This window comes from Lissotriton vulgaris, chromosome 11, assembly GCF_964263255.1.
Source record: "Lissotriton vulgaris chromosome 11, aLisVul1.2, whole genome shotgun sequence".
NCBI classification, from domain to species: domain Eukaryota; kingdom Metazoa; phylum Chordata; class Amphibia; order Caudata; family Salamandridae; genus Lissotriton; species Lissotriton vulgaris.
In genome coordinates this window covers 731,792,715-731,816,158 of record NC_141699.1, presented here as the reverse complement: position 1 = coordinate 731,816,158, position 23,444 = coordinate 731,792,715, and the positions used below count along the sequence as shown (strand labels likewise).

The 23,444-nt window shown below is 46.7% G+C and overlaps 1 protein-coding gene across 1 annotated transcript in view; it reads left to right on the top strand.

The window, feature by feature from the left end:
* The first annotated feature begins 390 nt into the window (after nucleotides 1-390).
* Nucleotides 391-23,444, top strand: part of SAG (S-antigen visual arrestin) — a 139,760-nt gene continuing 116,706 nt past the window's right edge. Inside the window, exons 1-2 of the mRNA XM_086943847.1 lie at nucleotides 391-513; nucleotides 22,517-22,634. Coding sequence (XP_086799973.1) covers nucleotides 22,566-22,634 — 69 coding nt within the window. The 5' untranslated portion in view covers nucleotides 391-513; nucleotides 22,517-22,565. The remainder of the gene's footprint in view (nucleotides 514-22,516; nucleotides 22,635-23,444) is intronic.

Genomic DNA, 23,444 nt, shown 5'->3' with positions numbered 1-23,444 from the left:
ATCACTTCCACTAACACACATACAGCTACACGAGACTACATCCAAACTCATGCTTACACCCCATTCACAAACTCATTCACAAACTCATCCACAATCTCATCCCACACGCCTCCAACCTCATCACCTCGTCTCAGTGAGACACATAAAACGATACCCTATCTCAGAGTACCTGTTTGCTGCTAAGTGCCGGTACTCTCCATTTAAAAGGCTTGCGCCCCTGCTGATCAGTAATGCCCGGCCCTGCTGACACAGCCCGCCACGGATCACTTGCTAATCTGCCCTACACAACCTGCCTAGCCCCGGATTATAGGATGGACTCCCCAAGCCAGGATGAGGCAGCCGGGCATCCCAAAGCCGGTACAAATGCCCCCGTCTGCACTCCCCGGGAGGGCAGAGCCGGTCAGAGCGGACAGGAGAGAGTGGCTGCCGGGTCGCCAGAGGTATATAAGGTCGTCGTGTGCGCCTTGGGTCCGCGCGGCCTGCGGTTTGAGATCAGCGCCCTGCATCTCGCAGGTACCAACCACTTGTGCCTGCTTCAGACACGCCTTTACTATTGCCATTCCCTCTTTCCTTGAGACCTGAAGTTCCTCTTAACCGCCAGTAGTCATTGGCGAGTAAATTCCAACAATTGCGACATAATCCGAGAATTTCCTTACAAAATTCGAAAATCCGTAGCATTTAACCAATCGGGGAAAGGTTCGCTAGATTTTCGATTTTAAAATGTAAATGGAATATTTTTGTTCGGCAGTTAATACACATGCGTCACACTGCGGTTTACTTTTGTCAATTTTTATTTCTTTATGTGTGGATTTGTTTTGGTCCCAAATCATTTCGGGCTTTAGCGGTGTTTTGTGAGCCTTATTTACAAGCCCCTTACGCCACTTTTGCGCCATATTTCCCATGTTAAAAATGACGCAAAAGTGGCGCAAGGGACTTGTAAATAAGCCCCACAGGACCTTATTTACAAGCCCCTTGCGCCACCCGTGCGTCACTTTTCCCATGTTAAAAATGACGCAAAAGTGGCGCAAGCTGATTGTAAATAGGGCCCTGTGGGGCTTATTTACTAGCCCCTTACGCCACTTTTGCGCCATATTTCCCATGTTAAAAATGATGCAAAAGTGGCGCAAGGGCCTTGTAAATAAGCCCCTGTGTTTTTAGTGAGTTTGTCTTTCGTATCCACTCTGACCTTTTTTCTGTTTTTTTTGTAAACATCCGCAGCTGCCACATGTCAGGTGTGAGTATGTCATGCATATTTTTCCTCTCTGTTACACGTAGCTTTGCTTATAGAGTGTGAAGCGAACATTGCCAGTACCAGAATGGAAAGTAACAATTAAGACTGTGTGTCATTCACCTGATATTTGACAACAGAGATGTCTCAGTATTAATAGATGCCCATATATAACTGTTATTTTGCCGGCATTTTAAAAACTGCTTCTTCCTATGTACTTGGGCTGCCGCAGTATTTTTAACCAGTAAAAGTAAGTAGCGAATCAGCATCACTGTTCTATGACATTGGTAGTCATCTGAGTCTCGAGGTCGAAGTGCGCAGGAACTAAGGGGAACTGTGACAGCATACTTTTATTTTTGCTTATATCACTTTATGTAGCTCCACTCTCACAGTTCTCATATTTTTTTTAAACACAGAAATACGCTTGTAATTGCACAATTTTATTTAGTACTATTTGAAGGGGAACAGCGTTTACAACGCAACTTTTACCACGCAGTACCTTTACCACGCAACATTTACAACGCAAGTCGTTACAATGACTTGCGCTGGGGGGGCGCTGTAGGATAGGGAATAGTTTAATTTACTATCAAAAACCTTCCCTACTATCCACGGGGACTGGAGTTGGAATAGTAAATTAAACTATTCACTATCCAGCGCCCCCCAACGCAAGTCGTTGTAACGACTTGCGTTGTAAAACCTGCGTGGTAAAGGCATGCGTTGTAAAAGCATGCGTAGTAACGACATACATCCCTATTCGAAGCTAGGTGATTCCAAATTGGGAGGACAGCCTTTGCTCTTTAACCCTAGACTCCTGCTTTTTGGAGCCCCAGAGCTCCTCCTAGAAGGTGTGTTCGAGTAATAAGAAAAAAGCTGCTTGGTAATGCAACTGTCAGAGCAATGCCACTAATGCTCCTAATACTATGGGACTCATTTATGAGGTTTTGCCGTAGGGCAGTGCCGGAGACCTTCCTGCTGCGCTGCCCTACAGCAAAAGAAAAGGGCAGCAATGTGTCGTATCTATTAGATACTGCGCATTCTTGTCCTATTCCCCTGCACCGGCGCACAATGGGCATCTGTGCGCCAACGCAGGCATCTTTGCACCTGCAGCACACAAATGGAAAAGGAAAAACAAGGAGAAATAAAGATATTTCTCCTCGTTGTGCTTCCTTTACGCCTGAGGCACACGCTTTTGGCACTGCCTCAGATTTAAGATTTCTCGTAAATCTTGGGCAGTGTCAAAAAGCCATGGATGTTGCTGGGAACGCCCCCAGCAACTTCCATTGCACGTCTCTTTAATGCAGAAAACGGTGTTAAAGGGAACTATATTTAAGAGGCAGCATTAAGCTAAAAAAAAGTGGCTTAGTGATGCCTCGTAAATATGGAGCTGGCTCCTGCGCTGCGAAACGGCACAAAAAGTAACGCCCTGGAGGCGCAAGGAGCCTTATAAATGAGGCCCTATGTTTTGTTCTTCACCAGAGTACATTTTGCCTTAATTACGAGATGCTCCTTGGCTCAGAAACAAGAGGCCCGCAAAGGTTTTTTGCCCATGTCTCCAGAAAAGCTACTGAAATGCCTTATCGTTTCACTTCGGATCCTGCTGAGCTGGGAGGAATCTAGCATATATTCACTTTTAACCATTCGATTCGATAAGTCTTTATTTCGATTTGACAAGAATCATAAAAGACATTTAAATTTAAAATATTTAAACATTTCATTTCCAATAATAATATAAGACTGACACAATAGAAAGTGACACCATTGAGTGTTTCCATCCAAAAATACAGATAGTATACAATAAATAACTCTAAAAACGACTACAATACTGTCAAGTAAAAAAAAACCATACCTATTTACAGGGGATGCCACATGTAGGTAAGTGACTAAATAAAGGACCAGATATCTACATAAAAAGGAAAAACAGGTTAGCGTAATCTCATCTTGTTGGCACAAATGGCCCATATCAAGTTTAAAAAATTTGGCAACCGCAATAACTATAGGTTCAGCTGTATCTGTTTTTAAAATCCTAAGTGCTTCACTGCCAGTATTAATGCCCATAGACATACAAAAAGGTTTAAGCCACTTGTGCCTCTGTAGTTCATAGGCTGGGCAAATAAATAAAATATGCGCTATAGATTCAGACTGGGTCGGGCAGAATGGGCATTTGTTGCAGATCGTAGTACACCACCTACCAACAAATGAATTGACTGGGATTGATCCCACCCTAAATTGGTGGTAATGTTTCCTATCATTAAAAACCATAATAAAATCCCAGTATCCTTCGTACTCAGTAGCATGTTTAATCTCCAAAAACTCCCTCGTTAGAGACGGCCTGGATAATGACGAAAAGCGCTTCATGTTGACTATGCTCCAGTATGTCTCCTTGAAATCCTTTCTAGAAAGAAAAACATTGTCTACCGGATTTCCCACAATCGGCTCAGCCCCATCTCACTAAAAATAGCCTTTGCCTGCCTCAGCCAGGGAATTTTACACACGCGGTCAGCATCCCTAACTTCAAGGAGAGCTTGTGCATACCGGGACAGCTCAGGGGTAACCCAGAGCCTTCTCCAATAAGCCACTGGTCTATAGCGGGTCACGTCCTCGAAAAAGTGACAACCCAAATCTAAATAAAGGGACAGCAATGGTTTAGATTGTGGAATTCCAGTTATACCCATCAAAAATGTGTTCTAGGAAATCATCAGGGATGCTAAACCAAACCCCATAATTCGGCCCCATACAGGAAAGAAGCAGTAATTTTAAAGGTATACATTTTTAATGCTGGGGCAAACGGCTCATTCTGAGAAAGGCGCTGTTCCTTTAATAGGGCACCAGAAATGTGTGCACGTTTAAGGACCAACTGATCTATGTGTGGTTTCCAGTTGAGTTTGCTGCCTAAAGTAATACCCAGGTATGTAAAAAGTTGAGTCTGCTCTAGTGTAGCTTCATTCATGGCTACTCTCCCTTTTACAAGCTTGTGTTAATGAAGCACCATGAACTTGGTCTTGTCCACATTGACTAAGAGGCCATGGTCCCGACAAAACTCCTCAAATCTAACAATCGCCGTCTGGAGACCTTTTTGGGTTTTAGAGATTAACAGAGAGATTAACAGAGTGTCATCTGCAAACATAAGCAGGAGGATCTTCATGCCTGCGAAGAGTGGGGGCGTCAGTTGGATGATTTGTAAAATATAGAATCACGCTATTAATATGCAGAGAAAAGAGAGTTGGTGCCAGTAGATCCAATGGCATGCCCTGTTCAGCAAATACTCTCCACATCTTGGCACGTGGAACTAGGTCGAATGCCGAATTAAGATTTACGAATGCAGCATATAATGTACCGCCTCTTAAAATCACCACACACCAGTAAATTAAGACAAACCTAAAAACCTGGTCAATAGTGCTCGTGTGTGAGCGGAACCCAGCCTGCAATGGAGAGAGAATATCATATTCATCAATCCAATCCTGGATTCGACTCAACACGAGCCTGGCAGTCACTTTCTGTAAGCAATCAATTAAGCTTTAACGCCTATAATTGCCAGAATTTGAACGATCCCCCTTTTTGAAAATTGGAAGGATTTCGGCTCCCTGCCATGAGTCTGGTATTGGGGAGCCTTTATCAATAGCCTTCACTAGGGACTGGATATAAATTACCCACAAAGCTTTGTTTTGCAAGAACAGATCAGCAGGTACTCAGTCCAACCCAGGAGCTCTACCTCTCAGGACTGAGTTTAGTGCTGGATCTACCTCCTGCCTGGCAAAGTGCACGGGGAATTAGCTAAGGGAATCAGGGATTGATCTTGATCATGTTCAAAGTGATGATCTGCTATAGCAAAGTGGGTTTTGAAGTGGGATACCCACAGTTCGGGGGCTACATGATTAACAGGTGCTTGGCTTGGTTTCCCCTTACCCCATTTCACCAAATGCCAGAAAGTAGCCATACTTCTTTCTTTACTGGCTTTGAATAACTCATCCCAATGTTGCTCATCCCAGTCCCTTTTTGCTTTATGTTGTACCAGCTTGTACCCACCCTCGCCCTTTTAATGCTTTCCCTATTTTTAGATCGTATGGCCCTGGCTAGAGCTTTATATTCTTCCCTACATGATTTCCCATACCATGCATCCACCAAAGGGCCATTATGTTTTGTAGATTTTTTTACATTAGTTATAAAAAAAAGCCCTTGAGCTTGTTAAAAAGTTCATTATGGATGAGAATAATTTTGGTGTCAATTTCCTCCTGTGTAACACATCTTAGGAGATCAGCAGCTGCACTATCAACCAACTGCCTCATAAGCTCCAATTGTTCCTCATTGTTGATGCAATTAGACCATTTAACTCTCCTAGTATCATTACTAAGCTGTACTTCTATATATGCGCTTTCAGTTGCCAGATCCTCGGTGGCATGGCATCCTATCAGCTGCATAGACAGTACTAGGGGATTGTGGTCGCTTTCCACCCGTTCCAAAACAACCATATCTATAAGGGATGCCCAAAATTCCTTGTTGAAAAAATGTAGTCTATGCGACTACTTCTCAACCCATTGCTAAAGGGCGGAGAGCCCTGCCTATCTGAGTCCACCCTCCTGTTTGCACCCCTAATACCCCGTTCCAGACATAATACTTTTAGCTGAAGTGCAGCTTCAGTCCATTTTTTGATTGGAGTTAGTGTCAGTTGCGGAATACTCCTTTGAATATACTCTATTGGTCTGTCTCACCCAGGTTGTTGAACCCCCCATCAGCCTCCCCCTCAAGCCAGCCATAGCAGGTTTGGAAAAATTTAAATAACCTTGTCGGAACACCTGGTCCACTGACCAGGTTTCCTGAAAGACCATGATGTCATGGGCTTCAATGAATGATGTATTAATCAACAAGGTCCACCTCTCGTAGGGTCAATGTGTATCCTGTTGTTAATGGAATACACAGAATGTGTTAAAATACCCCTCACACACCAAAAGGGCCCTTGGTGTCATGCTTCATCATCGGGGTCTTCCCGCCCGGCTGCCGGACGGGGCAGTGCTGCGACGAGCGACTACGCTGGAGCACCTTTTAGATGAAAGTGCTATGTGAGTGAAATGGAGTGAGTGTCAGTAGGGTCAGGGGTGATATAAAAAAGTGGTGTTAAAAAATACCTGGCCTGGTGATAGAAAAAACTATTTAATAAACACTGGCTGGTATTGTTAAAAAAAGTGTGATTCGGAAAGAACAAGCGGATTAATGGGCTTCCTTTCCTGTGTGGGTCAACATGTTTTGGGGCGCCATGCCCCTTCGTCAGGACCGGGGTCAGACCCCCCTGTCACTCACTAATGTCTTTCCACAGTAAGAAGAAAAATAAATGGTGTATGTACAGACTAGTGTAATGATACTATTTTTATCAATGTGCATAGGTATATACTTTATAAATATACACTGCCCTAACTAAAACAGAGATACTGGTGTAGTATGCTTAGGGAGGTAGGCAACTCTGGACAAAGGGTATTTGAGGGTCCAATCAACCCCCAGCACGGTTGTGCTTCCTCCTTCCTCCGGAAGCCACGGACGAAGGAGGAAGCACAACCGTGCTGGGGGTTGATTGGACCCTCAAATACCCTTTCTCCAGAGTTGGCTCATGGGGCATTGTTCCCTACCTCCCTAAGCATACTACACCAGTATCTCTGTTTTAGTTAGGGCAGTGTATATTTATAAAGTATGTACCTATACACATTGATAAAAATAATATCATTACACTAGTCTGTACATACACAATTTATTTTTCTTCTTACTGTGGAAAGACATTAGTGAGTGACAGGGGGATCTGACCCCGGTCCTGACGAAGGGGCATGGCGCCCCGAAACATATTGACCCACACAGGAAAGGAAGCCCATTAATCCACTTGTTCTTTCCGAATCACACTTTTCTTTTAACAATACCAGCCAGTGTTTAATAAATAGTTTCATCTATCACCAGGCCAGGTATTTTTTAACACCACTTTTTTATATCACCCCTGACCCTACTGACACTCACTCCATTTCACTCACATAGCACTTTCATCTAAAAGGTGCTCCGGCGTAGTCGCTCGTCGCAGCACTGCCCCGTCCGGCAGCCGGGCGGGAAGACCCCGATGATGAAGCATGACACCAAGGGCCCTTTTGGTGTGTGAGGGGTATTTTAACACATTCTGTGTATTCCATTAACAACAGGATACACATTGACCCTACGAGAGGTGGACCTTGTTGATTAATAGTACTTTGGTAAGAGGAGGACGTGCCCACCTTGGTGCCACGCAGCACCACCTCTTCACTCCCCCCTTTTGATTTCTGTACTTCAATGAATGATGACCATTCCATCAACGGTATTGTGTTCTTTATCCCAGCAATATTCCAGGAGACTAATAGAGGGTTTGGATATCTATGACTTAAATTTGAGCTAGGTGGTAACAAATTATCGCAAGATACTAAGCCAGAATCCACTACACCCACAAATGGGCACACAACGCTCGTGGGGGACTCACTAGCTCTAGCAACTACCCCCGCTGTATCTTCCCCGTTTGTATCACCCAGCTGAGCTTTTGGGGTTAAAAAGGGAAATTCCCCATGGCCCTGGGTGACAGGTATTGAATTGTCCACTCCTGGCTCTCTAATATCGTGCGTCTTAGGGCTAATGGGGCAGGAATTTGGTTCAAGTCAATTAATATCCTCCATAGATCCAAAAACCTCAAATCTGTTGGAGGTCAGGGCTGCATAGTTGTAGGGGACAAGTTTGTTTGCAAAAATCCTCTGTACTACCCCTCTAATATTAGCGCTTGATTGATAAAAAAAGCCCAACGGGAGTACGTTAATAACATCTTTGCATAATCGACCTGACGCTGCCCTTTCCAAAATTATTGTCAATCGTGGATGAACTTAGGAACAGAGCAGACAAGAAAATCCCGGGGGCCCTGGTGCTGTTGGACCTCTCCGCGGCATTTGATACTGTGTGTCATGAACAACTACTGTCGCGGATGAGGGATATCGGCATTCAGGGCATAGCACTGGCATGGTTCACATCCTTTCTTCAAGGGAGGACGCAGAAAGTGCAATTGGGTGACATGCTTTCTACCGCAACCTCGATCACTTGCGGGGTCCCACAAGGGTCGGCTCTGTCACCCCTATTATTCAATATATACCTGCAGCCTTTGATTCGGATGCTTAATCAAATGGACTGTCAGGTATATAACTACGCAGACGACACCCAGATTATTATCCAGCTGGAGGATAGCCAGAATGCCTTTACCAGACTGCAAAACATTCTGAGAAGCACAGCTAACTGGATGTCCGGCAACTCCCTAAAAATCAACCCGGACAAAACCGAGGTGCTGCCGATTACCATCGCTGGCAACCCTTGGTGTGATCGTTTCTGGCCTGGGGAGTTGGGCACGCCGCCAGAACCGGCGGAGGTGGTTAAGAGTCTGGGCATCCAGGTGGACAGTAAGCTGTCCATGAAAAAGCAAGTTTCAGCTGTGGTGGGCTGTTGCGTCGGCCTCCTTCGCCAACTTAGGAAAGTTTCCCCGTTGCTTTCTTTTTCCACCTTAAGGAGCGCGGTTTCTGCAATGATTTTGGCCAGGCTGGATTATGGCAATTCATTGTATATAGGACTCCCACAGGGCCTCTTAAATAGAATGCAGACGGTTATGAATGATGCTGCTAGGCTCATTTTCAAGAAACCAAGGAGTACCCAGGCATCCCCCCTCCTGCGGGAACTCCATTGGTTGCCAGTGAGGCAGAGATTAATGTTCAAGGGGCTCTGCATTGTACACAAGGCGCTTCATGGCAGAGCACCCACCTATCTGAAATCTCGTCTGTCCCTTTACAAACCAGGGAGGGCGCTTAGATCTGCTGACTCTATTTATCTGGTTCAGCCACGCTGTAGACTGACTACTGTGGGTGGACGCGCTTTTTCACATACTTTGCCAGCTATGTGGAATAAATTACCGCTGAAACTCCGCAATGAAAAGAAACTAATGCCTTTCCGCAAACAACTAAAAACTGTGCTTTTCCAGCAAGCGTGGGGTGGCCTTTAAATGTAATTCTGATGCATCTTTTATTGTCTAGCTGATCCTAACAAAGCGCTTAGAGACCCCTGGGTTATAGGGCGCTATATAAGTCACAATAAATAAATAAAATAAATAAATTAACTGGACCAAACCTGGAGACCTAAACCTTATAACCACACAGTCACCATCAAAAACCTTGTCGGGATGTCCAGCCCAGGGAACTCTTTGCACCATCTTAAACTCGGAGAAGAGATGGTTCCCAACACCAGTCCTGTCACTCAATAAATGAAGGGCCTTGTTCTTAAGAGAAGACCAGTGTTCCTGATCTGGGGCTTGAAGTCTGGGAACATTTGCCAATACAAGGAGTGGCCTCAGGTGGAAGGTGGAGGGAAACATTAGTAGATTTGCCCCCACCCATACTTTGCACTCTAGCCAGTGGGCCTTTTGGTCCTTCCTTATGTGTCGTTGGACCACTTTGTGGGGGTGTTAACAATATGATAATTTTTGGGGGGACTTGGACCAAGTGCTATTCTGAAATATAATAAAATGAGAAAACCAGCAGCTGGTACTATATTACACTACTGACTAAACCCAATACTACAAAGCATACATGAAACAAACAATATCAGGGGGGTGGCCCAACCCAGCCGGCCCCTGACGGGCACAGATGGGCCCGCCCTTGGTCCGGGCTTCTTCCGGTGGAAACAAACAGCAAAGTGTCCCGGAAGTTTGTTGCAGCAGAGCGCCCTCAATGCCCCCGTCTGATACAAAACAGCAAAGGTAATCTCCCCAATCACTTTTTGAACACCGGACCCCACCCTGCCTCCCCTCACAGTTCCATTTCTTTTTTTGTGACACTTCGACCTCTCCGTGAGTCCAACCCATAAAAGGAACTTTCACAGAGCTCCTGGCCTGGGGTGTTATTAGCATGTCAACTGTAAACTGTGCAGCTCATTCTAGAAGTTTTAGTTCATATCATTTTGCATTTGAGTACATATAGCCAGAGTCACTGGAATTGTGTGATCTTGGGGCTGTGGAGTTTTCTGCATAGTTACAGATTCGCCTGATTTAGCACATAATCCACCACCTGCTGCATAATTGAAAAAAATAAATAGCTTTTCTAGCTCAAACAGATGAAAAGCTAATAAAAAAGCACAACACGTGGTGATGCACCGTGTTAGCCCTCTGCAAAGTTTAAGTGCTCACCTTTGAGTTGATGATTGCTGTGTTCAAGTGTTCAACTGGTGCGAATGAGGTGAAACCAGTGTTATTGTGTGCTAGAAAAAAAAAATGAAATAATACTGCCAAAGAATGTCCCGAATTATGCCACATATTTTGCCATAGTATGTGTAACGTTATGGCATTTATGGATGCATAATGTAGTGTGCGCTGCAAATATTTTGGTCTTCCATTGCTGCATTGTTCCATCCGCCTCCCCTTCTCTAGATTTTGGTTTTGGGCAGAGGAGGTAACATCCCTCTCTCTCTAGCGCCATCAAGGGGTCTTCTTGGAGTGTAGCTGCAGGAATGTCGCTCAATGAAGCAATCAGTGATGTATTGAATGGTTTTATTTGTGATAGCATATGTGTCAACTAGGCCTGGGCAGTAAATTCCGTTCCGCTTGCGGAATTTGCGGACTTTGGGTAATTTTACGTTCCGCGGAGAATGCGGAATTGCCAAAAATTCCGTGATACGCGGCTTCACAGAATTTTTTGCTTGTTTGCACTTTCAACAAGCGTGTTCACGAGGTATTTATCCCGAGCAGGCAAACAGCGTTCACAAATAGGAAAGAAAGAATCGTGAACGGCCAGAACAAGGAATTTCGCGTTTTCGCAGAACTTTGTGTGCTCACGGATATTTTTTACAGTTTCGCGGGGCTTTGCGTAGCGCAACTACGCAAATTCCACCCACCCCTAGTGTCAACACAAGCAGTGCACTGGAGAGCAATGAGGATTTATAGTTTCAATTACCGTAACAGAGAAGAGAAATGTAGTTTTCGGTTTTGTACCATGTGATGACAATGCCATCCCTTCAAGTGGAGTTTTCTCTAAGAGTTCCGCATCTTTTTGGCACTCAGAGATGGTATTTTCTACATTGCTTGCATGACATCCACTCTTTGTAGTCAATCCTGCCACATTTTGTCCCCATTGGGAGTGATTATGTTAATCGATAATACTGCTGAACGCGCTGTAACAGTGTAATAGGCCTACATGTTGTAATACCCTTGAGACTATGACATGAAATCTTGGTTTTACATTCATCTAATTGAAAGCTTAAGCTGTAATTATGCTTATCCTTTCTATGTTGACAAACTGGATTCCATCGTCTTTAAAAACTTTACATTTTCAAGCATTTAATAAGCAAGCCGCGGAGAGCTAAGGGCTCTCTTTCGCTCTTAGCAAAAATTTCCTAAGAGAAATTTTGAAATTCAGTGCTGAATAGCTATTGTTATATTTTAATGGTATGGTCTGAAAAAAACGGAGATTAATATTGTGAAATCTAGTAATGAAAAACAAAGGGACAGGAAAAGATGCCTTCATTTTATTGTGCAAATTTGTTCATAATAAAATATGCTTTTGAATGGAACCGTTAACCTTTAAGCCATTTACTCTTATTTGATTTATTTAAAGGTGACATATGTTGTTTCTGAAGAATATTCTGTTGTGATATGCATTTTTTAATTTGTACATGTTTTTGAGACCTTAAATATGTAATAAAGATACTTGAGAAGCCAAAATGATGCTTAGGTACTTGTAGAAGCACATACTCACGCTGTACCCAGCGGTTTGATGCATGTATTCTGGAAGTGAGAGTTTCCTAGGATTGCACATTGTAATGTTGTGTCTAGCTGAGGGCGTAAATGGTTCATAATGGCATGAACACAGTACACCGCTGTACACAGAGATAGTTCCACAGTAGTGCTTACAGGGTACTCATTCTGATTCACTTTTTATGTTTATGTAGTGCACACTACAAAGGCAACCTCCTCCAGAGCTGTAAAACATAAAACATAAAACACCATCCGCTGATTGGTTCACCAGAGGAGTGAGAGCGGATCATTTAAAGAGTTGGGTTTCTGCAGAATTCTGAACTTGCCATTTTTATTTATAACTTTATTTCGATTTACATAAAATCACAAAAGTTAAAACAAATGTGCATAGTATGTATTAAAAATAAAATGGAGCTACACATTATAGTTGAGAAAACTAATATATCCAATCAAGCACCTTATCTAATCATTAAAAGTTATTTATAAATATGTATAAAAACTTTAAAACAATAAAATAAACGGTAAAAAGCCCATGACGGATGTCCTGAAATTGGTGCTCTGCATTTACAGTGAGTACATTTTATCTAAGGGGGGTAATATATAATAGATGTTTCAAAATATAAGGAGGCCTATCTGGGGGTGGATCAATGCCTCTGCCTCTTCTCTTTCCAGCGAAGCACCCATACCCAGCCTAGATACTTGGCTACTGAAACCACAACCGGTCCAGCCACTGATGTTTTGAGGATTCGGAGAGCCTCAAGGCTGGACCTAATACCCATATTAGCACAGGTGGATTTCAGTCACATAGATCTTAGTTTGTTGTACGCGGGACAGACGAAAAAGATATGACCTTTTGTTTCTGTCAAGTCCACACAAAATAGGCAGTTGCTGGAATGTGTGTTACCCCACTTAGATACAAAGTTATTGATGGGGAGTGTGCCCACCCTGAACTGAAATTGCAAGATGCTTGCTAAATTTGGGTAGCACCAGCTGACATTTGAATGTCAATCGAAGATATTTATGAGGGAGCCACAGAGCTCTCCTTTGGAAACATTTATAAAGCCAAGTGCAAACTCAGGTTTAGTTTCTGACAACCACAGCGATCAGAAACAGAGACACAGGCTCATGCTTTTTAAGTCAGGAAATACACATCACTGTTTCGCAGGCCCTGCAGGCTTTGCTGCTGGTGGACTTGGAAAGACAAAGCACAAGGCGGTTGTGCAGTTAAGCCTGTGTGTGGACCGGGAAGATCAGATGCGAAATATCATTGGGTTACAAAATTGTGTACTTTGGTCATACATGTGTTTTCAAGATATGTAGATGTGGAGTTAAAAATAGTACGGCCTCACCCCCTCTCTGTACTCATCTGTTTGATATTTTCTTTTGTCCTTCTGATATTGTGGTCAGTATATTGTGACCCGCAGATGTTCAGGATTCATATTCCCTACTGCAATGTTAGGCCTGTAATTTCGCAAAGATCCCACAATGGGTTTTTGCTGGCGGGGCTAAAGATGGTGAGATGCTGTATCCCAAAGAAGCAAAAGACACACATTTGATGGACGGAAGGCAGAAAAAATCAAAACATTCACCCTCAGCCAAGAGATCCGGGTTAACTCCATCATTCTTTTGCTCACCATGCCACCCCAGTTTAGACCTGGCCATATGGAAATCAGTCTGACCCTGTGCCTCATGGGAACAGTCCAGCCTGAACTGCCAAGCCAGGTCCTTCCTAGACCGGAAACAAGCATCCTAGGACCGGATTCATATCCCAAAGAAAGCACTCGTCTCTACTTCCCTCACTTATGAGGTAATGTTTAAACTCCCACCCCACATCACTCTTGCATTTCTTTCTTAGTGGTAAAAGAAGCATGCCAAGAAAATAGGGGGAGCTGGGTTCTGGGGTGCAGAAGTCAGCAAGTTACAAGGTCTGAGGAATAATATCTTACATTTACATCTTTTCGACTTCATGCCAATGGCGGTCATCCACCTGGTAAGCAACTGGAACGCCTCAGAAGCTGTGGAAAAGCCTTGCTGAGGATTACTGTCCTGGAATACACAAACATCTGAGAGTAGTCAGCACTGGAAGGGGACTGAAGGCAGAGGATCCAAGGAAGGCCCTGAAAGGCTTAATACACATGCTAAAACAGGGGGCATATTACCAAAGGGGGCGATAATTCTAACGCCCTATTAGCAAGCTGTCGCTAACTGATGTTAGCGACAGCTTTTAGGCGATAGCGAGCGGTTTGGGGCCCGCTTTGCATGTCAGCGGTGTTTATCGCTAAGGACATGCATAGTGGGTGTACCCAACCAGTTAGAGACTGAAAGCAGTCGCTAACGTCGCTAGAGCCTATTAGCAAGGCAGGCGTAGCGTTGGAAATATTCGCACTAAGCGCGAATATCTCCAAATACTAACACCTGCCCAGACCAGTTCTTAGCCATGTTATCCAATGGGAGGTGGATAACATGGCTAGGAGCATTTCGTCGCTAATGCGTGAATATCGCTGTATTCACAGCGATATTCACGGATTTCGCCACTATCACTGGATATTTTAGCACAATGGAGAAAAACGTTGCTAATAGCATGTTTTCTCTGCTAACATATCCAGCGATAGGCAGCAATAAAATAATCGTCGCTAAGCCTATTTAGCAATAAATATCGCTACTTGTTGGTAATATGCCCCAGGGTTTTATGGAAAAATATCAGGGATAGACTGGGTACACAAACCAGTACTGGAAGCAATGTAAAATTGAGTCACAAATCACTGAGGTTATAGTGAGTGAGCCTAACCTGCCTACCCAGAGAGCTCAAGAGGAGGATTACTACTCCACCACCAGAAAACAAATATTTAATGGGGCAAACCTATACATTTTACAGCATAATTTATTAAATGTGTCGGATATAAAGCAGTATAGTTTATAGACCATTATGCAAATCAGTCTGACCCTGTGCCTCATGGGAACAGTCCAGCCTGAACTGCCAAGCCATGTCTTCCCTGGAGCGGAAAAAAGCATCCTGGGACCGGTTTCTGGCTAATAAGCAATCATCATCCAGGCTAGCTTGAATCCAGTGGCAAAGTGAGCAAGGGACCCACGTCTGGGCATACCCTGCCAATTTAGAGCAAACAAAGCAAAAGCAAAGGGGATGATGGACAGAGTGTTGAACAATGCAAGCCCTCACCCCCAGTCAACTGATCTGGGTTTAATCTATCATCATTCTTTAGCTCACCCCGCCACACCAGTGAGCAAAAAAAACGATGTATTAGGCCCAGATCTCTGTACTGGGGCGAATGTATGACATTGTTCTACATTCTGTCCATCAATAGTTCTTTTTGCGACAGTGTCCTCAGGCCACACCCAGTGAAAGAGAGCAGCGGCAGCAGTGTACTCGGGCCACACCCAGTAAAACAGACCAGCGGCAGCAGTGTACTCAGGCCACACCCAGTAAAACAGACCAGCGGCGACAGTGTACTCGGGCCACACCCAGTGAAAGAGACCAGCGGCGACAGTGTACTCGGGCCACACCCAGTGAAAGAGACCAGCGGCGACAGTGTACTCGGGCCACACCCAGTGAAAGCAGACCAGTGGCAACAGTGCACTCGGGTCAAACCCAGTAAAAGAGACTAGCGGCGACAGTGTACTCAGGTCACACCCAGTGAAAGAGACCAGTGTTAACGGTGTACCCGGGCCACACCCAGTAAAATAGACCAGTGGTAACAGTGTACTCGGGCCACACCCAGTGAAAGAGACCGGCAGCTGCAGTGTACTCGGGCCACACCCAGTGAAAGAGACCAGCAGCTGCAGTGTACTCGGGCCACACCCAGTGAAAGAGACCAGCGGTGACAGTGTACTCAAGCCAAACCCAGTGAAAGAGACCAGCGGCGACAGTGTACTCGGGCCACACCCAGTGAAAGCAGACCAGTGGCGACAGGGCACTCGGGTCACACCCAGTAAAAGAGACTAGCGTCGAAAGTGTACTCGGGTCACACCCAGTGAAAGAGACCAGTGGTAACAGTGTACCCGGGCCACACCCAGTGAAATAGACCAGTGGTAACAGTGTACTCGGGCCACACCCAGTGAAAGAGATCAGCAGCTGTAGTGTACTCGGGGCACACCCACTGAAAGAGACCAGCAGCTGCAGTGTACTCGGGTCACACCCAGTAAAAGAGACTAGCGGCAACAGTGTACTCGGGTCACACCCAGTAAAAGAACCAGTGGTGACAGTGTACCCTGGCCACACCCAGTGAAAGAGACCAGCAGCTGCAGTGTACTCGGGGCACACCCAGTGAAAGAGACCAGTGGTGACAGTGTACTCGGGGCACACCCAGTAAAAGAGACCAGCAGCTGCAGTGCACTCGGGTCACACCCAGTGAAAGAGACAAGTGGTGACAGTGTACTCAAGCCAAACCCAGTGAAAGAGACCAGCGGCGACAGTGTACTCGGGCCACACCTAGTGAAAGCAGACCAGTGGCGACAGGGCACTCGGGTCACACCCAGTAAAAGAGACTAGCGTCGACAGTGTACTCGGGTTACACCCAGTGAAATAGACCAGTGGTAACAGTGTACTCGGGCCACACCCAGTGAAAGAGATCAGCAGCTGTAGTGTACTCGGGGCACACCCAGTGAAAGAGACCAGCAGCTGCAGTGTACTCGGGTCACACCCAGTGAAAGAGACCAGTGGTGACAGTGTACTCAAGCCAAACCCAGTGAAAGAGACCAGCGGCGACAGTGTACTCGGGCCACACCTAGTGAAAGCAGACCAGTGGCGACAGGGCACTCGGGTCACACCCAGTAAAAGAGACTAGCGTCGACAGTGTACTCGGGTTACACCCAGTGAAATAGACCAGTGGTAACAGTGTACTTGGGCCACACCCAGTGAAAGAGATCAGCAGCTGTAGTGAACTCGGGGCACTCCCACTGAAAGAGACCAGCAGCTGCAGTGTACTCGGGTCACACCCAGTGAAAGAACCAGTGGTGACAGTGTACCCTGGCCACACCCAGTGAAAGAGACCAGCAGCTGCAGTGTACTCAGGGCACACCCAGTGAAAGAGACTAGTGGTGACAGTGTACTCGGGACACACCGAGTGAAAGAGACCAGCAGCTGCAGTGTACTCGGGTCACACCCAGTGAAAGAGACCAGTGGTGACAGTGTACTCTGGCCACACCCAGTGAAAGAGACCAGCAGCTGCAGTGTACTCGGGGCACACCCAGTAAAAGAGACCAGAGGTGACAGTGTACTCGAGCCAAACCCATTGAAAGAGACCTGCGGCGACAGTGTACTCAGGCCACACCCAGTGAAGGAGACCAGCGGTGAGAGTGTACTCGGCCCACACCTAGTGAAAGAGACCAGCGATGACAGTGTACTCAGGCCACACCTAGTGAAAGTGACCAGCGTGACAGTGTACTCAGGCCCCACCCAGTGAAAGAGACCAGCGGTGACAGTGTACTCAGGCCACACCTAGTGAAAGTGACCAGCGTGACAGTGTACTCGGGGCACACTCTGTGAAAGAGACCAGCGATGACAGTGTACTCAGGCCACACCCAGTGAAAGAGACCAGTGGTGACAGTGTACTCGGGTCACACCCAGTGAAAGAGACCAGTGGTGACAGTGTAAACGTAAATGTGGGTGTACTTGTAAAGCGCACTGTGACTCCATGGAGTATCCTGGCGCTGAAGACCGCTGGGGAAGCCGTCCTGATTTTCCCTGTGAGATGGTCCCTTTCTGGGTATCTCCAAGGTGAAATAAGGCATCCCCGGCATCTGTGGGGGGGCCGTTGTAGAGATGAGGCAAGCTTAATGCCTAGAGTTGCCGAGTGTGTTCCCTGGTTAGAGTAGGCACCGAGGCGAGAATTATCGAGTCCGTTTTGACCTTGGTCCACGACCCTGCCGCGTCGGGAATTGAACCCTGGTCCCGGCCCCTTCTCTGCTTACGGGTCTGCCGCCTCTAACCATTGAGCCACACCACTCCACTTACTAGGGCCACACCCAGTGAAAGGGACAAGCATGACAGCATACTCAGGCCACACCCAGTGAAAGAGACCAGCGGCGACAGTGTACTCAGGCCACACCCAGTGAAAGAGACCAGCGGTGACAGAGTATTCGGGCCACACCCAGTGAAAGAGACCAGCGGGGACAGTGTACTCGGGAAACACCCAGTGAATAGGACTAGAAACGGTGCACTCAGGCCACATCCAGTGAAAGAGACCAGCAGCTGCAGTGTACTCGCAGTGATACAGACACTATTGTTGACAGCCTACCCAGGCCATGGGCACTGACAGAAACCATTGGTGACAGTGTATCAGTAGTAATAAACAGACACCAGTGCTGAGAGTGTACCCAGGTTTAAGAACTGACAGAGACCAGTAGGGACTGCATGCTTGCTGAGATACAGGGACATCAATGCTGACAGTGTACCCTCGCTGAAGGTGGTGGCAAAGGCCAATGGTGGAAGTGTACTCACAGGGACGCGTAGACACCAATGCTGACAGTGTACCCAGGCTGCAGGTGGGACAAAGACGAATGGTGGAAGTGTACTCACAGGTAAGCATAGACATCAATGCTGACAGCGTACCCTGGCTGCAGGCGGCGACAAAATCCAATGGTGGAAGTGTACTCACAGGGACGCGCAGACACCAAAGCTGACAGCATACCCTGGTTGCAGTCGGCAACAAGGGCCAATGGTGGAAGTGTACTCACAGGGACAGGCAGACACCGATGCTGTCCGTGCACCTTGGCTGCAGGCGTTGACAAAGGCCAGTGGTGGAAGTGTACTCACAGGGACGCGTAGACACCAATGCTGACAGTGTACCCAGGCTGCAGACAGTGACAAAGACCAATGGTGGAACTCCCATGGATGCACAGACACCAGTGCTTACAGTGCACCCAGATGGCTGGTGGTGACAAAGGTCAATGGCGGAAGTGTACTCACAGGGACGCGCAGACACCAATGCTGACAGTGTACCCAGGCTGCAGGTGGGACAAAGACGAATGGTGGAAGTGTACTCACAGGTAAGCATAGACATCAATGCTGACAGCGTACCCTGGCTGCAGGCGGCGACAAAATCCAATGGTGGAAGTGTACTCACAGGGACGCGCAGACACCAAAGCTGACAGCATACCCTGGTTGCAGTCGGCAACAAGGGCCAATGGTGGAAGTGTACTCACAGGGACATGCAGACACCGATGCTGTCAGTGCACCTTGGCTGCAGGCGTTGACAAAGGCCAATGGTGGAAGTGTACTCACAGGGACGCGCAGACACCAATGCTGACAGTGTACCCAGGCTGCAGGTGGAACAAAGGCCAATGGTGGAAGTGTACTCACCGGGACCCGCAGACACCAATGTTGACAGTGTACCCTGACTGCACGCGGCGACAAAGGTCAATGGCGGACGTGCACTCACAGGGACGTGCAGACACCAATGCTGCCAGTGTACCCAGGCTGCAGGCAGGACAAAGGCCAATGGTGGAAGTGTACTCACAGGGATTGTAAACATCAATGCTGCCAGTGTACTCAGGCTGCAGGCAGGACAAAGGCCAATGGTGGAAGTGTACTCACAGGGATTGTAAACATCAATGCTGCCAGTGTACCCAGGCTGCAGGCAGGACAAAGGCCAATGGTGGAAGTGTACTCACAGGGATTGTAAACATCAATGCTGCCAGTGTACTCAGGCTGCAGGCGGGACAAAGGCCAATGGTGGAAGTGTACTCACAGGGATTGTAAACATCAATGCTGCCAGTGTACCCAGGCTGCAGGCAGGACAAAGGCCAATGGTGGAAGTGTACTCACAGGGATTGTAAACATCAATGCTGCCAGTGTACCCAGGCTGCAGGCAGGACAAAGGCCAATGGTGGAAGTGTACTCACAGGGATTGTAAACATCAATGCTGCCAGTGTACTCAGGCTGCAGGCGGGACAAAGGCCAATGGTGGAAGTGTACTCACAGGGATTGTAAACATCAATGCTGCCAGTGTACCCAGGCTGCAGGCGGGACAAAGGCCAATGGTGGAAGTGTACTCACAGGGACGCGCAGACACCAATGCTGATAGTGTACCCAGGTTGCAGGTGGGACAAAGACGAATGGTGGAAGTGTACTCACAGGGAAGCACAGACACCAATGCTGACAGTGAACCCAGGCAGCAGGTGGTAACAAAGGCCAATGGTGGAGGTGTACTCACAGGGATTGTAAACATCAATGCTGCCAGTGTACCCAGGCTGCAGGCGGGACAAAGGCCAATGGTGGAAGTGTACTCACAGGGATTGTAAACATCAATGCTGCCAGTGTACCCAGGCTGCAGGTGGGACAAAGGCCAATGGTGGAAGTGTACTCACAGAGACCCGCAGACACCAATGCTGACAGCGTACCCAGGCTATTGTTGGTGACAAAGAGCAATGGTTGAAGTGCACTCACAGGGATTGTATAGACACCAATGTAAACAGTGTCGATAAACTATGCATACTGATACTTTGAAAGAGGCAATGTACTCAAGTTATGCATAGTATTGTATTGTATTTGAGCATTTGCGTACTTTCACTATGTGGGGCGCTGATGCACTTACCCACAGGAATAGCAAACTACACCAGTTGGGTTTGTGGTTGGGAGGGTGGTGGTTTGGTTTAGAGGTATAGGGGAAGTGTTTCCATTTCGTGTGTGATGATCACTGAGGTTTGGCAATTGTTCTATGGTGCCTGATGCTGCGATTGGAGAGTGTATGTAAGAGCAGACACTATGATTAGAACTAACCAGCTTACCCACAGGGCAGCAGGACTTTTGCGCCTGCACACTATACGAGGGATGGTCAGAGAAGGCTGTGTAATCCATACAGTAACATGCACCCAAGCCGAGAAGCTGTCAAATGAATACAAAGATGCCAAAAGGACATGAATAGGAATTGGTGATATAAGCATTAGCCACACACCATTTCACATTTATTTATTTTGGAAAGACAGGGACAAGGGAGTAACACAGGCTACTGCAGCCAATGCGGTGCAATACTTTAGGGGTCTCCAATTCCTTCAGAGGGGCTCCATTCCACCCAAGGTCAATGGATATCTGTGAGGTATGAGAGACTCAGAGGCCCCTCTGCACATTCTTCAGAGGGCCCCATCATTTTACACTGCATCACAGCTGCGATAGAAATATACCACACGAAGGAGGAAAGATGTAGAAGAGCGATCAAGGCTGACAACCTGAGCACAAACTATAGTTGTGCGCAGACCCATTAGTAACAGGCTACTCCTCCCCCACAGAGAGTGGTAAAGATGGGCTAACGAGGACAGGTACTCAGATTATACACAGTGACTAATACACATGTACTTATTACTGAGAGTGGCCACGTTGTGTGAGTGTGTGTGTGTGAGTAGGAACACAGCTGAGGAGGCTTGCAGTGACCTCAGGCTATGCACAGTGATACACAGATGCTTCTTGCTTGCACTCTCAACAAGCTGTGCCTAGAGATAAACTTTTACTCTCAACTGCAGTGTAATCAGGCTGTGCAAAGTGTTTCACAGATGCTTATCCTTGCAGTGTAACTAGGCAGTGAGGGATGCACAGCTATTGATGCTTGCAGTGTCTTCAGAATGGGCACAATGCAAGACTACTCAAGGTTGTAGCTCATGTTTGTGCTAACAACAAGGAGACACAAAAAGGGCTTTGAATGTCCAGCATACGCGCCCTGATACTAATGACAAAAGAACGGAGTATGCAGTTCCTAAGTTTGACTCAAAGTTTGACTTTGAGTGAGTGCAAATAGATGGCTACCAAGAGGGAGGATGGGGAATCCCTCCTTTTGGAATTAGGGTCCTCACACACCCAGCCCGACGGGCACCCTCCATGGGGGCTCTCTGCCAAAGAGCGCCCACTGAGGGTGCCCGTCGGGTATTGCAGCACCGACCCAATGAGGAGCATGCCTAATGATGAAGCATGACATCCAGCAAGCTAATAATAATATATAATAATCCACATTTGTAAAGCGCGAACCATCACCCGTTAGGGTCTCTAGGCGCTGGGGGCCGTCGGGAAGATTAAGCAAGCTATTGCCCAGAGTCACATGGTGCTGGGCTAACATGCCGCCGGTCCCGGGGATCGAACCGTGATCCCCAGATTCTGGAGTCAGTCACCCTGGCCGCGGCGCCACACCTCTCCCTGGCTGGGTGTGTGAGGGCCCTAATTCCAAAAGGAGGGATTTCCCATCCTCCCTCTTGGTAGCCAGCTATTTGCATTCACTCAAAGTCACTGCCAGCCTCTTTAGGAACTGCATACTCCTTTCTTTTGTCATTTGTAGCTCATGTTTCACATTGTTCCTCATGCCTGTAGTCTTCAGGTTGTGCACCATGTACAGATACTGATGGTTATACTGTCATCAGGCTGTGCCTACTGATACACAGCGGCTGACACTTGTAGGGTCCTCAGGCTGTGCATTCTGATACACACATAAGCAAGTTTGGGATCAGGTGCTGAGTAGAAAGAATGCCACTGGTTTCAGATTTCTCTGACTTCCCTTACCTTGTCACTTCCTATTCCACAGGTCCTCCGTCTCTGGGCATTGAGTGGCCTCGGCCGTGTCCAGACGAAGCATGAGCACAAAAATGAGCAAAGCTGCCAGCCGCCATGTTATCTTCAAGAAGACATCACGTGACAAGGCAGTAAGTGCTTCGTGGCCCTTATGACTCAATGCTGCCATTATTCCTCACTGCTGCTCTGTGCAAGGATGTAGCCAGAAAATCAAAATACTTCCCACTTCGAACTAATTCTCTGATGGCAGCGAGCTATCGAAGCAAATGAGCCCATAAAAGATTTCTTGTCTCTTCCATCCAAGCATCTATCCATTCATCTTTTTAGGTTTCCATCTGCTCATTGATATCCACATTTCATCTTTACATTCTGTCATCCATTAATTCTTCTTTTCATCATTCAATCTATCCCTATTCTAACCATTCATCAACTCTGCCATCCATCCATCCACTTTGCCATCCATTGGTCCGTTCATCCATCCCCGCATCCATCCTTCCATGTATTCAAGCTGCCATACATCCATCCACTTTGCCATCCACTTATCCATCCACCCATCCATCCTACCATCCATCCACTCTGCCATCTATCCATCCATCCATCCATCTATCCATCCACTTTGCCATCCACTTATCCATTCACCCATCCATCCTACCATCCATCCACTCTGCCATCCATCCATCCATATCCTGTGCCATCCATCCATCCACTTTGTCATCCATCTATCATACATTCATCCACACTTCCCTCCACCCATCCGTGCATTTGTCCATCCCCTCTGCCATGCATTCACTTGTCTTTTCACCTACTCATCCATCAATCATTTGACTCTGCCATCATGTCACCTGTCCATCCACCTATCCATCTATCCCTTTAATCTTCCATCCTTTCTCCTGCCCACCCACCTACTTATCTACCAATTTACTCTGCCATCCTTTCACCTG